Consider the following 15,491-nt stretch of genomic DNA (forward strand, 5'->3'; position numbering starts at 1 on the left):
GGCGTTCCTTAGGCCTCCGGGAACGCAATTGTGCAATCATATGAGATTAGCTTAAATCTTAGTGTAGCCTGAACACGACTTAATAGAGCTGTGATTATAGACATTTTTTTTTAACTCTGCTGTTGACGAAATCAGGTCGAGTTGATCATAGCAGTGATTGTCAGTCATTTTGTGTCAGTGTAAAATTTTTACATTTTTGACTGCTCGAAAACTGCAAGTTCAATTGCTTTGATACTTTGTATATACCGGTATGTACCTTGGGTGGACCTCTCTCAGATGTGTTTGTTTCATGACAATATTTTTAATATTTATGTAATTTTTAGTAAAGACAACATTAACAAATTTAGATTGATTTATTTTCATACTACTCTACTTTTACAGTCTCCAACTATTAAAGTTCAATTGAAAAGAAACAGAAAAGAAACAGGAATTAATCCTACTTCTCTTTATAAAATCCTTTTCTGTCTGTTCATTCATTTGATGTTTGTCTCGATCCTTATGCAATTGGGAAACAGCATTCGTCAACATGACTGTGTGATTTAGCAATACAAAACTCCCTATAAATGATAACTAAATTGACTATGATTGATTGGCTGGTGGCACACAATGAAGACACAAAATTCTGTTACCGTAATTACTATTGCTACCCAGTGTCTCTAGTCTGTGTTTCTGTATATAATAACGAGTACCATTGAGAGCAGTGTACATGTACATGTAACTGTACCAGTGCAGAAATTGGGTCACAGGCTAGAAACCAGGTCTATGATTTGACTTGTTAAAGGGCTATAGTCATCATGCTGGGTTGTGCTCAATATGAGACCAATAGTGACATAAGCAATGCATATAAAATACATTTTTCATAACACATGCTATGTGATGACTGTAGTACTGAGTATTTATGACAAGGCCATAGCCTTGGAAACACCATAGCACATGGCGGAGGCACTGTCTGGATTCTGTATACTTTGCTTGTTCTGTCATTCTTTTCATTGTTTGAAGCTTAGATGAAGATGGTCCATGGTTTGTTTGAGTTACGCTTCTTTGAATGCTGTCACTGTTCATGCTCAACGGATATGAATATATAATTAGCTAAAGCAAAGTAGTAATTTATCATGAATTCTACTTTTGTTAAACATTTAAAAACCGGTCACTGGTAGCATAGTGGTTGTCGCTTCAGATTTATGATCGGTAGACCCAAGTTCAAATCCTACCTTAGGCTGAATATCAAAGGGTCGACCCCTACCCTGGGTGAGTGTGCCAGAGACTCAATGGGAAGGCCAATTCCACTGGCCGAGATTCATTCACTAACGAATGCGACTTTGGGGGGACCTTGATAAAGGTCCGCAGGTGCGACCGAGCCTGGTTGACGTCAGGATAGCACATTAAAATTGCCATTTGACAGAGAGATGGCCACACAGCCCTGTCATGTAGTCCCGAACATGAATATGACTTCTGTGGACAAAAAAGAAAAAGTCAGGAGAGACAACAGTGACACTCAATGTCCAGAATCGTCGTCTGGCACAAAAATATTTTGAAAAAACAAAAACATTGTGGAACGTTTCAAAGTGTCCATTTGAGTGGCATTTTTCATTTCTGTGGATATTTCACCCAAACATGAAATACATTTACAGTGCAAAGAAAGTGTGCCTCTTGTATGTATTGTGTAGTGTAGAACTTCAGTGTAAACATTCAAGGTCATTATGGTCATTATTTCGATCATTTGTGTGTGTTCAAGCTTAACATTACATGCATTACATGTAGATGAAAAGAACAGCACTGTTAGTCTGTCTATTACATGTCTTAGCTCAGGCATGTCAATTTCCATAGTAGTTAGGGGGGGGGGTACAATATAACTTGACCTACATACTTGTATTAAAATCAAGAGTCTCAAGTAATGTGTCTGTCTACAGGCATTGAATACCACATAGGTCATGAACTTGATTTGAACTTGAATAGGATATAGAGACCTGCTCTATATATCTACCATTTAATTATTTGAATTTTATGTTGCGTGTTCAAATTGTTCACTTTACAATGTATTTCGAGCTTTTCTATAATGGTGATTGGTTGCTGATCCTGAGCGTGACTCTAATAGTTATTTTGTCAGGTTTGATAGGTTATGTACGCCAATTACCATATATGTATATTAGAAAACTATATCTTCTAATTGTGGTATTCTGGGGTGGACCCGTACAATGACAAGACACAAACATGACCAAGGCTTATAGAATACTGACAACATTTTATTGAATTACATTTCTTTTATAACAATGCATACTGTACTGGCATAACCAGGTGTACATTTAATTAGCATATCAATATAGTGTGTACAGATCACTAATGACTGTGGGTCTCAGTCGCGTTTTTGCATGCTGCATCCATTATGGCATGCAACATCACAACAAGGCATGCAACATTACAACAAGGCATGCAAAATCCAATTATGGCATGCAACATCCTATTTTGGCATGCAACATCCTATTTTGGCATGCAACATCCCATTTTGGTATGCAGCATCACAACAAGGCATGCAACATCCTATTATTGGCATGCAACATCCCATTATTGGCATGCAACATCACAACAAGGCATGCAACATCACAACAAGGCATGTAACATCCAATTATGGCTTCACTGGTTAGCAAGCAGCATATCATGAATACAGGAGCCTATTTTAAAAATTAACGATATATTCTGAGACAGGTCTTGTGTTCTATGTGTCTATACAATGCCATTTTTTACTTGTTTGTGAAGAACATAATAGGAGTTTTTTCAGTTATATTGTGTGCATGTGTTTGTTCCACTAATGCATATTGATTACCTAATTTGCATGATGAGTATTTTTTTACTTATTATAAAATTTCAATGAAACTTTGTACATAGATGCTATAAGGACAATGTGCGGACATGATCAGTTTTGGGTAAAAATCTGTGCGTACCCATTTCTGTGGCTTGCTTTTCCAATTTTATTCAAACTTTGCATTGGTATAACCTACATGTATGACACATTACTGATGCTTGAACATTTGTTTCAAAAGTTACATAAGAATTATAATCCTGGATTTGAAATTATGGTAATGTCATTTGACTTTTTCTTTCTATAGATAATCACGGACAAAATGACTTTAGCAGAAACAAGAATTTCACAGCTGTCGCGCTAATTGTATGGGTGAAATTACTTACAGATACAATTTATGTTGGAAAATTTGACAATGCCATAAGTTGTGGTTTTATAGCTGTCAGCTGCAATTCTCCTATGATGCATGACTATTATAATCCCTTTGTAGGTATTTGTGTGGCTTTGGCTTCTGATGCTGTTACTGATATAATGCTATAAAATTAGGAGGGTACTGTAAAAACCCTAAACTTGTTATCACTTTTAAATATTTAGTTTTCCAAAACTATTATGATTACAAAAGAAAGCATACAAGGTGCATCAATCCTGTCTTTACATTTCTGATGTTTCATGCCACAAAAAAAAACAAGATTACGAATACGACTAAGTTACACTGCAAGTGAATATCCATAGTTAAAATATCTTATGCAGGTCATCCGAATACATCCTGTGAATTTCAGATTGTGTAATGTGAAACATTTACTGTCACATGCACTATGCATTTAAATGTCCATGGTTCTTCGATGAATTTTTAATTGCACTGTTAATTATGCAATCAGACACATTGAACATTGATATGATGTGGAGATGTGTTTATATGCTTGACTGTTGTTGGTAAGTGCATGTGTGCCTTTAGGTCTTGTAATGTAACATATTGTCAGGTATCAATCATAGTAAGCCACCATGCTTGGAAATTACATTCTGTTAATATAAACCCCTAGTAGCATTGAATTTCATTGCTAGGTGAGCCACACGAGTCAACCTTGTTCAGGAGCCATTTTTTCTGACATCCCTTGACCAATAATGTAAATACATCATTATGTTCATATATTTGTTTGATGATCAGATTCAAGATGGCCGAATAGCGGCCATATTTATGCTGACAATTCATCATAATCAAGCGTTTCTGCCATTCCGATAATGGGACCATAATGTTTTGCAGATTAGTTATATTGTCCGAATGACTGACATATGCCTTGACTAGATTGTATTCTTAACTACATTTGATTATACACTCGGGTCATGCATATTAATTTTTTTTTCTTTCATGTTTTTCAAGTCTCATTTTAGCTGTGTTAACTATTGAACCAACAGGGACTTTGTCATGTCTCCTCATTGCCATGAAAAGGACATTTATAGAAATTGTTCAAAGTATTGTAGTAGCCTTTCGCATCCACAGCAATATATATTATTATTAGAATGGCTTGTACAGTGTGCGGTAGTTGTAAATCAAGTCATAAAACACATGTACGTTATTCCCATGGTACGTGTCTATAATTAATAAGGTAGTGATAAGGTTACAGAGTGACAGTTCAAAAATTATTATGCAGACACGTCTGATAATAAAGTACAAAATGTCTTGGTAATCAAAATTGTATCTGTCAAAATTTTAAAATTCATAATTTGTATTGTATAGCTTAAATATATAATTCTTTATATTGTGAGATCACAGTATATTAGGCAATATATTATTGGTTGTTTTGTCATTTTAAATGAGTTATAGAATGAACTACTGCATTTGGTTTGTCAGAGGAATGACTGATTGATTTCATTCCAACTAAACATAAAGATGTACATAATTATGCATATTGATTTACTGTACCGTTTATTCTGCTGCCATTTTGTCATTTTGTTCTTCAAATTTGTTGAATTGTGTTCGTATTAATATGCTTTTATTTTTGGTCACAATAGCATAATGTACTATATTGTAATACAATATCTAAACATGGGCATTGGCGTAATTTTTAATATACTTAGCGTCAGTGCACACATTCTGTTATTGTCATATAGAAGATAATATTTGGTAATCGTAGTCCTAAATAACTATTAAAAATAGCTAGACGTTTCGAGCAATGGCTCTTTATCGATAGCATAGAAGAAAGTGTAATAACGTACAGGTAGAACATAGGAACGTAAGAACGCGCATGAACTATAAGTTAGAATCACAAAAAATTCCACAATAGAACAAATAACGCGCCTTAGGTAGTGAGCTCAACAAGGCGGAATATAGTTTAATGTTGAGACCAATTGTTGCGTCACAGCCTACGTATGTTCAGGATACTAATGATGCACTTAGGAAACTAGAGTTATTTCGTTTCACACCGGATAAACCCAGATTTTTGTTTTCTATGGATGTAAAATCACTTTATACATCTATCCCGCACACTGATGGACTGTTGGCTTTACAGCATTTTCTGAATAAAAGGGCAGTTAAGGATCCTGCTACGTTTGTGTTGGTGCGCTTAGCGGAATTAGTTTTGAACGGGAATTGTTTTTCTTTTAATGGTAAACATTATATACAGAAACGAGGTGTGGCTATGGGCAGTTGTTTTGGTCCGAGCTATGCATGTTTATTCATGTCATATCAAGAGGAGTTAATTTTTTCATCCTTTCAAGGCACTAAACCTGAATTTTATGTCAGGTACATTGATGATGGCTTTGGTGCCATGTCAAGCAGTCGGGATGAGTTATTACAGTTCATTGACTTTGTTAACAACTTTAATCCTGCCATACAATACACACATGAGATATCAGAAATAACACTACCATTTCTCGATATTTCTACTAAGGTAGATGGTGATCGCATTTCTACATCAATTTACACAAAACCTACTGATTCACATTGTTATTTACAGTATAAATCATCACATCCTACTAGAATGAAGGACTCCATACCTTACTCACAGTTACTCCGGGTACGTCGTATTTGCAGCGATGATACTGATTTCCGTAACCAGGCGAGGAATTTATGTAATTTTTTCACAAAACTGGGTTATCCTCGTAATGTCACTGGGAAAGCATTGGCCAAGGTTGTGTCAATGTCAAGAACGGATTGTATTGGATCTACGGTTTCCCGTGACAATCAGGATCGTGTAATTTTGGCACTTACGTACCATCCTTTAAATGTCAGGATTAAAAACATTATGTACAAACATTTTCACATTTTACAGACCAGCGAGGAGACAAGTTCTACGTTTCCACTAATGCCTAGTACTGCCTGGCGCCGTGACACTAATTTAAGGAGGTTATTGGTGCATACGGGAGAAAGGGGGGACCCTGAGAAATATGGTTCTGTCCTGTGTAATCGTCCTAGGTGTAATACTTGTCCTTTTATTACAGACTCTAATCGTATATTTGGTCCCAAGGGAGATGTTGAGGTCAAATATCTGTTCAGTTGTATCACTATAAATGTTGTATATTGCATTTCATGTATTAAATGCGGGAAACTTTACATTGGTTCTACAGTTCGTCGACCGGGTGATCGGTTTGCTGAGCATCTACGGCAAACTAGACAGAAAAATCATTATTATCCGGTTTCACTTCATTTTAATTCTAGTGGACATAATATTACAGATATGTCTATTTCTGGTGTATGTGTTGTCAATGGCAACGAAAATCAGCTCAGGCGTGTCGAGGAGGAAACTATATTCCGCCTTGGAACTAAAGAACCCCATGGTATTAACAAACAGTTCAACTCATTTGTTGAGCTCACTACCTAAGGCGCGTTATTTGTTCTATTGTGGAATTTTTTGTGATTCTACTTACAGTTCATGCGCGTTCTTACGTTACGTTATGTTTTACCTGTAAGTTATTACACTTTCTTCTATGCTATCGATAAAGAGCCATTGCTCGAAACGTCTAGCTATTTTTAATAGTTATTTAGGACTATGATGACTATGATTACCAAATATTATCTTCTATATATCATTATTTATTAGTCCGAGCAGCGTTTATTTATTTATAAACTTCTGTTATTGTCGATTGCTTGTCAGCGTCAGCTTCCATAATTTTTATGCATAAGACTGACCTAGAATCTAAACTGTCCCTCTGGCCAAATATTCTTTTTTTTTTTTAATTAAAATGAATAAATCAAGTGCTCTAAATGTGTTTGCAAACTGAAAGCATTTCATCTGAGGGCTATAAGGCTTGATAGTATTAATGCATGCCACTGCCACGTAGTAAAATTTGCATATAGGCAGATTTCATCAGCTTGGAGAGGTCAAAATCCCCAGTTTTTAGATATTTGACTGTCTTGCCTTGTTGTTTTCACAACTACAAATTTGTCAAGCTCATTGTACATTTTTTAGCTCCGCTGTCGACTTTGTCGAGCGGAGCTTATCATATGAGTGATTGTCCGTCGTCGTCGTCGTCCATGTCAATGTTTTACTTTTTCGACTTCTTCTTGAAAACTACAAGCCTAAATGCTTTGATACTTGGTGTATATGTACCTTGGGTAGACCTCTCTTAGGTTTGTTCATTTCATGTTGATATCTTTAATTCTCTAATTTTGGTGAATATTTTTGTCATTTTTGGTAAAAACTGATATTTTCGACTTCTTGTTAAAAACCGCAAGTCCAATTGCTTTGATATTACATCTATAGGTACTACATGTGGACCTCTCTCAGATTTGTTCATTTTGTAATGATATCTTTAATTCTCTAATTTTGGTGAATATTTTTGTCATTTTTGGTAAAAACTGATATTTTCGACTTCTTGTTAAAAACCGCAAGTGCAAATGCTTTGATATTACATATATAGGTACTACATGTGGACCTCTCTCAGATTTGTTCATTTTGTAATGATATCTTTAATTCTCTAATTTTGGTGAATATTTTTGTCATTTTTGGTAAAAACTGATATTTTCGACTTCTTGTTAAAAACCGCAAGTCCAATTGCTTTGATACTACATATATAGGTACTGCATGTGGACCTCTCTCAGATTTGTTCATTTTGTGATGATATCTTCAATTCTCTAATTTTGGTGAATATTTTTGTCATTTTTGGTAAAAACTGATATTTTCGACTTCTTGTTGAAAACTGTAAGTCCGATTGCTTTGATATTACATATATAGGTACTACATGTGGACCTCTCTCAGATTTGTTCGTTTTGTGATGATATCTTCAATTCTCTAATTAATTTATTTTGGTGAATATTTTTGTAATTTTTGGTAAAAAGTGATATTTTCGACTTTTTGTTAAAAACTGTAAGTCCGATTGCTTTGATACTATTCATATTGTTCATTTTCTAATGATGTCTTCAGTTCTTTAATTGAAATGTGCATTGCTAACAGCGGAGCTATCTCAGCCGATAGGCTGCTTGTTTTTTTATATTTATAAGTTTTTATTGGTAATCATTCGTAATACATACAGTAAGCAGAGTACACTGCGTACATATACAGACTAATATACAAGTGCATTCAAGACATAACAATTTGGTGGATTTTAATCCACTTATTACTGTGTGTTTCAATTTTGTCTTTATTCACAGCATTGTTGTATTCAAGATGATAGTTATACTTTATATAAGTTGGGAAGTGGGGTTTTAGGTTTCTCATTCTCCTAAGATAAATGTGTGTTTTAATAGCCAGAAGCAGTAAGTGGTTTTGCAACCTAGACTAAGTCACTTCCCCAAATAATATTTCACCAAGAGTTGGCACTTCCCTCATTACTAATTCATCTCTGAAACACTGGAAGAACTTTAACCAGAATAATTTTGTTGCATCACATGAAAATGTTCAAATGTCTCACTCTCACTTCCACAGAATGTACACAATTTAGATATTTGTATCCCCTACCCTTTAGGTCATAATTAGTATATAAAATATCTAATCATTTTGACTTTGCAGAACTTAATTTTCAGTTTTGTAATTTTGAAAATTTTAATATTTGTTATCAAAGTAATACTGATCTGCATTTAGTTCTTCAAAACTATCTTCACATTCCACTCATTGTCCATTTTTACCTCAAACACAGTGCATGTCAGTCAGTCTATTCTAGTGATGTACAACATTTTTGCGCTATGAAAAACTCTTGAGTCGCGAGTAAATATTGTACCCTGCCTCGAAGATGCTGATTTGTGCTCTGTGCTGTTGACTTTCTATTGACTGTGCTCAGCATGACTTACAATTTGTTAGCAATTTCATGACATCATTCAACTTGTCAGTCACGTTGTCAATTTATCTACAATGGAAAAGATGGCACAGCAACTTATAACAGTCTTATGGCCCTGACTTGAAATACCTTGAACATTTCACAAATGCATTACGGCATTTGATAAATTTTATTATTAGGCTTGCGAGAGTCTTGCTGTGATCTACAGTATGAGGTCAATATATCATGTTTTTATGGTGCCTGCATATAGCCAGAAATACCAGCGAAATGATTCACTTTGAGTTATGTTATCACATGTCAGTGTGACTCCTTGTCATACAGTCCACAATATGTGATGCCATGTTGTATCATTCCTATCTTATTTAGTTTGAATCTATCCCAGCGTGAGAATTAGTTTCTGTGTCATTTATTATTATGTAACACCAATAGTAGTAATGTTATACGAGGTCAGTATATCCTGAATAGTTTGTGGACACAAATACATACATGTAGTTTCAATTCTTGCAAAAAAAAATTAAAATTAAATTTAGAAATTAAAATGTTGATAATTGCACCATATCTGTATACAAATAATCGATAATCAAAATACTGTATTCACTCTATTACCGTAGTAACGTATTTCACTACATAAATGACAGAAGTTTGTTGGGTCAAAATACATACTAGTTGCTTTATTAGTACAGCATTTTCTTTATTTTAGTGAAATTCATTCCACACCTGTAGCTAAATTAACACTAATAATTAATACATTAATAACACTTGCAGTTTCTCCCTCCTGGGTCCACAATACTGTCACTACTGATTGACTCCTGGGTGCACAATACTGTCACTACTGATTGATTACTTGTATCTGAAGCCATCAAGCTATTTATATTTTTCTTCCCCAATATACATGTACTTTTCATCAGTTACCAAATATAGTGGTCCCTCCACCTCAGAGTAGCCCCTCCCACCTCGTAATGACCTTTCTATAAACATAGTTGTCTATTCCTCTTCGTAGTGGTTCCTTTCACTTTATCGTGGCCATCCCCATCACTTACTGCTCTTTCCAACTACATATTGACCTCTAATTATCATCCCATAGTGAAAAAAACTTAATTTGCATCATGCCATTGACTACCTCTCAGGCATGTCTATGTCAGTTTCATTTAATTGAGTGTTGACATTGCATGTAAACATATTACTGAATTTTTAGCTCCGTTGTCGACTTTGTCGAGCGGAGCTTATCATATGAGTGATTGTCCGTCGTCGTCGTCCGTCGTCGTCGTCCGTGTCAATGTTTTACTTTTTCGACTTCTTCTTGAAAACTACAAGCCTGAATGCTTTGATACTTGGTGTATATGTACCTTGGGTAGACCTCTCTTAGGTTTGTTCATTTCATGTTGATATCTTCAATTCTCTAATTTTGGTGAATATTTTTGTCATTTTTGGTAAAAAGTGATATTTTCGACTTCTTGTTAAAAACCGCAAGTCCAATTGCTTTGATATTACCTATATATGTACTACATGTGAACCTCTCTCAGATTTGTTCATTTTGTGATGATATCTTCAATTCTCTAATTTTGGTGAATATTTTTGTAATTTTTGGTAAAAAGTGATATTTTCGACTTCTTGTTAAAAACCAATAGTTCAATTGCTTTGATATTACATATATAGATACTACATGTAGACCTTTCTCAGATTTGTTCATTTTGTGATGATATCTTCAGTTCTCTAATTTTGGTGAATATTTTTGTCATTTTTGGTAAAAAGTGATATTTTCGACTTCTTGTTGAAAACTGTAAGAACGATTGTTTTGATATTACATATATAGGTACTACATGTGGACCTCTCTCAGATTTGTTCGTTTTGTGATGATATCTTCAATTCTCTAATTAATTTATTTTGGTGAATATTTTTGTAATTTTTTGGTAAAAAGTGATATTTTCGACTTCTTGTTAAAAACCGCAAGTCCAATTGCTTTGATATTACCTATATATGTACTACATGTGAACCTCTCTCAGATTTGTTCATTTTGTGATGATATCTTCAATTCTCTAATTTTGGTGAATATTTTTGTAATTTTTGGTAAAAAGTGATATTTTCGACTTCTTGTTAAAAACCAATAGTTCAATTGCTTTGATATTACATATATAGATACTACATGTAGACCTTTCTCAGATTTGTTCATTTTGTGATGATATCTTCAGTTCTCTAATTTTGGTGAATATTTTTGTCATTTTTGGTAAAAAGTGATATTTTCGACTTCTTGTTGAAAACTGTAAGAACGATTGTTTTGATATTACATATATAGGTACTACATGTGGACCTCTCTCAGATTTGTTCATTTTGTGATGATATCTTCAATTCTTCAAGTCTGATTGCTTTGATACTATTCATATTGTTCATTTTCTAATCATGTCTTCAGTTCTTTAATTGAAATGTGCATTGCTAACAGCGGAGCTATCTCAGCCGATAGGCTGCTTTTTTTTTTTTTTTATTGGCTTTGGACCTTTGCTATGTTCAGGTTTCCCTTAGGTGAGGCGCCATCTAGAGTTCATTTTGGGATAACTTTTAGATAGCTTGAGTGAACCTCTGTCAAGATTTGTTTATTTTTAGCTCTGCTGTTTTTGTCGAGTGACTGAGTGACTGTCGTCATCTAGTGTCTGTCGATTTTGATTTCTTGAAAACTACAAGCCTGAATTCTTTGATACTTGGTGTATATGTACCTCATGTAGACTTCATTTAGATTTGTTCATTTCATGATGATATCTTCAATTCCTTAAATTTGATGAATATAGGTACTACATGTGGACCTCTCTCAGAGTTGTTCATTTTGTGATGATATCCGTAATTCTCTAATTTTGGTGAATATTTTTGTAATTTTTGCTAAAAAGTGATATTTTTGAATTCTTGTTGAAAACAGCAAGTCTGATTGCTTTGATACTATACATAATGTTCATTTTCTAATGATATCTTCTGTTCTTTAATTGCAATATGCATTGCTAACAGCGGAGCTATCTCAGCCTACAGGCTGCTTGTTTAAACAATGTTGTCATAGCAATGACTAGTACTGATCAGTAAATTACATTTGTTGTCAGATATGTGCATGCTTATTGGCAAAAATGTAAACAATTGAAGTTCACAGTTGGCCTATGTATAGTTCATTGCGCCCAACAGAATGGGATGTTGCTTACTTCAATCATCACATTTCACCAACTCAACATTGGCCAATAGGTCACCATAGTAATGCCTGTATTTCCCCAATTTCCTCTGTTAGTAATGCATGTGCTTGCCTGGATTATGTAATTTACAGAGATGTATATATTGTCATAAGTCATACTTTAATGATTCAATACAACAATTGAAATCATAGAAACGTGTTCGTAATAAAGTAAATAAAGTACATATTATGTCAATGTCATTATAGTACATGTAAATGGCAGTTTAGAGGTGGAATTTCACTTTTTTAACTTGCATAGCAAAAAACCTCTTTGTTCTTGAGTGAAAATTTCAAAATTCTATTGTGAGTAGAACACCTAATAAACTAGGTTTAAAATTATTAAAAACAAACACATGTGCCATGGTCTTACTTTAACTGAATAAATCTTGCTTAATGAATGTTAGCTTTATATTAAGCCTTATCTTAGCAAGTTTTATATGACTTTAAAATATCAAAAACATTTAAATTATTTTTTACAATTTTTTTTTTTTTGGTTACAGGAAATATGTGACAATCCACAGTTGTTTGTTGGCGGGGCAAGTCGATTTGACATCGCACAGGGTGAACTAGGTATAGTATGCATTCTAATGAAATACATATTTAAATAAAGGCAGCATTCTAATCTGCAAAGTGAAAGTTCAAAAGGATGCACCTTTTATAGAGCTTTCTATTCAAATCTGGAATGCTCAAAATATTTTAAATCTCGCCATAGTGTGAACAAGATATGCATGCAACTGATCACATGAAAAACACCAGATCATGAAATAGTCATACTTGAGGCAATTCCCAAAGTAATGTGTCAAGTAACACGTGCATTGCCTCGTAAGTAGCATTGTGTATCTGATACAATTGTGTCAACAAGATGGGTCAGGCAACATCGTTTGAGTAATCATTATGACGGTGTTTCATCAGTCTAATCTTTGCCACCAGAGTTAGGTGCCTCATGTATTTGTTATTTTGTCTCTGTCTCTGAATTGTTACGCAAGTGCTCAGCATGTTGCCTCTAAAGAATTGCCTAGTGTAAGCCGGCCTTTAAAATGAATATTTCATTAATCGTTTTTCTTGTATTCAAAAAATTGATGACTGAAATGTTCCTAGGGTTGTTCACAAGAATTTTTTTACATTCACCACACCGACATATACATGCTACTCGTACTCCGTACTTTAGCCAGACTAAGGCTTACCGTCTTGCCATCACTTATAGTTAACCATTACTCACCATGAGGCCCATGATTGATGACACCACCTTTGATATGTGTGGGTGTGTGGCTTGCTACAGCTTTTACCTGAGGACAAAAAAATGCTTCATACATCAGTTTCGAACCTTAATGGCCAACCAGTGCTGTGGAATCATCTGTAGGTTGACAAATTTGGAAAACTGATAAAATCAATTCAAAAAATTTGTGACCATGTGTAAAATCATAAGCCTGCTGAAGACGTAGATTTTGATGGAGAGATACACTGTATGCAGTACAGTCCACGCTGGCAATCTGCAAGACTTGTATTTTCATAAAATTTTTTAAACAGAGTATCATTGTCATGAATAATCGACTGATATTATTACCAACGTTTCTAATATTTAGGCAGATTCCTTTGTACATTTTAGATATGTTGCAGTTTTTAAACAAGCTACTGTAAAATACTTTTATTTTAGCTGTAATTAATTTTTGTTTGCTGAAAAGACTTTTGTATGGAATTTAGTTTCACTGATTTTTGATGAGGTGAATGAAAAATATAGAAAAAAAGGTATATTCGCTGGACTTTTAGTCCCCGTTCGGACTTATGTTTTGACCTCCGTGCGTCCATCCGGACCTGTATCTTAGAAATACCTGAACCAATCAGTCAAACTGCACACATACATCATACATGATATTATACATATGCATGTCAATTCGTTTCAAGATCTGATTCAAGATGGCTGAACGGCGTCCATTTTTGTGCAAAATCCATCTGTAAACAGCCGAAAAATGCTTGATTTTGTTCAAAATTGGTATATAGGTTAGACATTATAGGACCTTGATGCACATCATATTGTTTTTTCGGATACATGTAAGATTCAAAATGGCCGACTGGCAGCTTCTAGACCCACATCTCTGACTTGTTTTTACTGATTATGTTCAAATTTTAAATATTCTTTATACATCATGTCATAGATAGACGGATATATTGGTTTGACGATCCTAATCAAAATGGCCGAATGGTGGTCATTTTTGTGCTGAAAAACATCAAATATTAAGCATTTCTGGCATTTATGGATGGATCTCGTTCAAACTTGGTACATACATTAGACATTATGGGTTCCTGATGCACGTCATTTTATTTTTCAGATCAGATTTAAAATGGCCGACTCGTGGCCATTTTGTATTCATGAATGCAGCTGTAGTGCCATATCTCTGACATGCTTTGACTGATTATGTTCAAATTTTATATATTCATTATACATGTATTCAAAATGGCTGATTTTGTTTTAATTAATGCTATTCAAGAGCAATATCTCTCAATACTAGTTTGACGATCAGATACAAATGTCAATCATTTTAATGTTAAACAATCATCATAATCATATTCCTGACATGTTTATATTCCAGCTATATTACTACAAACAAAACTATATATCTTAAATTCGATAACTAACGGGGACTGTGCCATGCATGGCTTGTATTTACTGAATCATCCCTTCAGCAAAAATAATGAAAATTATTTCCAAGAGAAAATGAAATATTCTACAGCTTTAGGCCAGCTAAATGTAAAGTTGTGCTCAGACCATATTGTACACCATCTTGTAAGTGTAATCAATTAGTTCAAAACTTCTCAGGTTTGAAAATGTGTATGATAAAGCTGATCATGGTTCAGGTTGCATGGCAAGCAATCTCATTGTGCTGCTTTTCCTGAACAAATTATTTTAAATTTTGTGTCAAATATTGTCTGATTTCTACTAGGTGACTGTTGGTTCTTAGCAGCCATTGCGTCTTTGTCTATGGACTCTAAGCTTCTGTATAGAGTTATTCCACAAGATCAGTCATTTGATGCTGGAATTGTACGTTTCCAGTTCTGGAGATATGGAGTATGGACAACTGTCTGTGTCGATGACAGACTTCCGTGTTATCATGGTAGACTGGTTTTTCTACATTCTACTGAAAAAAATGAATTTTGGAGTGCCTTAATTGAAAAGGCCTATGCCAAGTAAGTTATACAATTAATAAAAAATATCTTTCTTGAACACTGCATTTACAGTTCTCACTTTTGACCAATTTGTGCCAACCAAATTTGGCTTAGATATAT

The 15,491-nt window shown here is 34.3% G+C and overlaps 1 protein-coding gene across 2 annotated transcripts in view; it reads left to right on the forward strand.

Annotated features, from left to right (window-relative positions):
* Positions 1-15,491, forward strand: part of LOC102804728 (calpain-B-like) — a 50,731-nt gene that overhangs the window by 14,983 nt on the left and 20,257 nt on the right. For both annotated transcript variants that reach the window (XM_085493983.1, XM_085493991.1), the window contains exons 3-4: positions 12,710-12,779; positions 15,149-15,392. In XM_085493983.1, the coding sequence (XP_085350109.1) occupies positions 12,710-12,779; positions 15,149-15,392 (314 nt within the window). The remainder of the gene's footprint in view (positions 1-12,709; positions 12,780-15,148; positions 15,393-15,491) is intronic.

The sequence above is a fragment of the Saccoglossus kowalevskii genome, chromosome 2 (genome assembly GCF_978046115.1).
Source record: "Saccoglossus kowalevskii chromosome 2, keSacKowa6.1, whole genome shotgun sequence".
Taxonomy (NCBI): domain Eukaryota; kingdom Metazoa; phylum Hemichordata; class Enteropneusta; family Harrimaniidae; genus Saccoglossus; species Saccoglossus kowalevskii.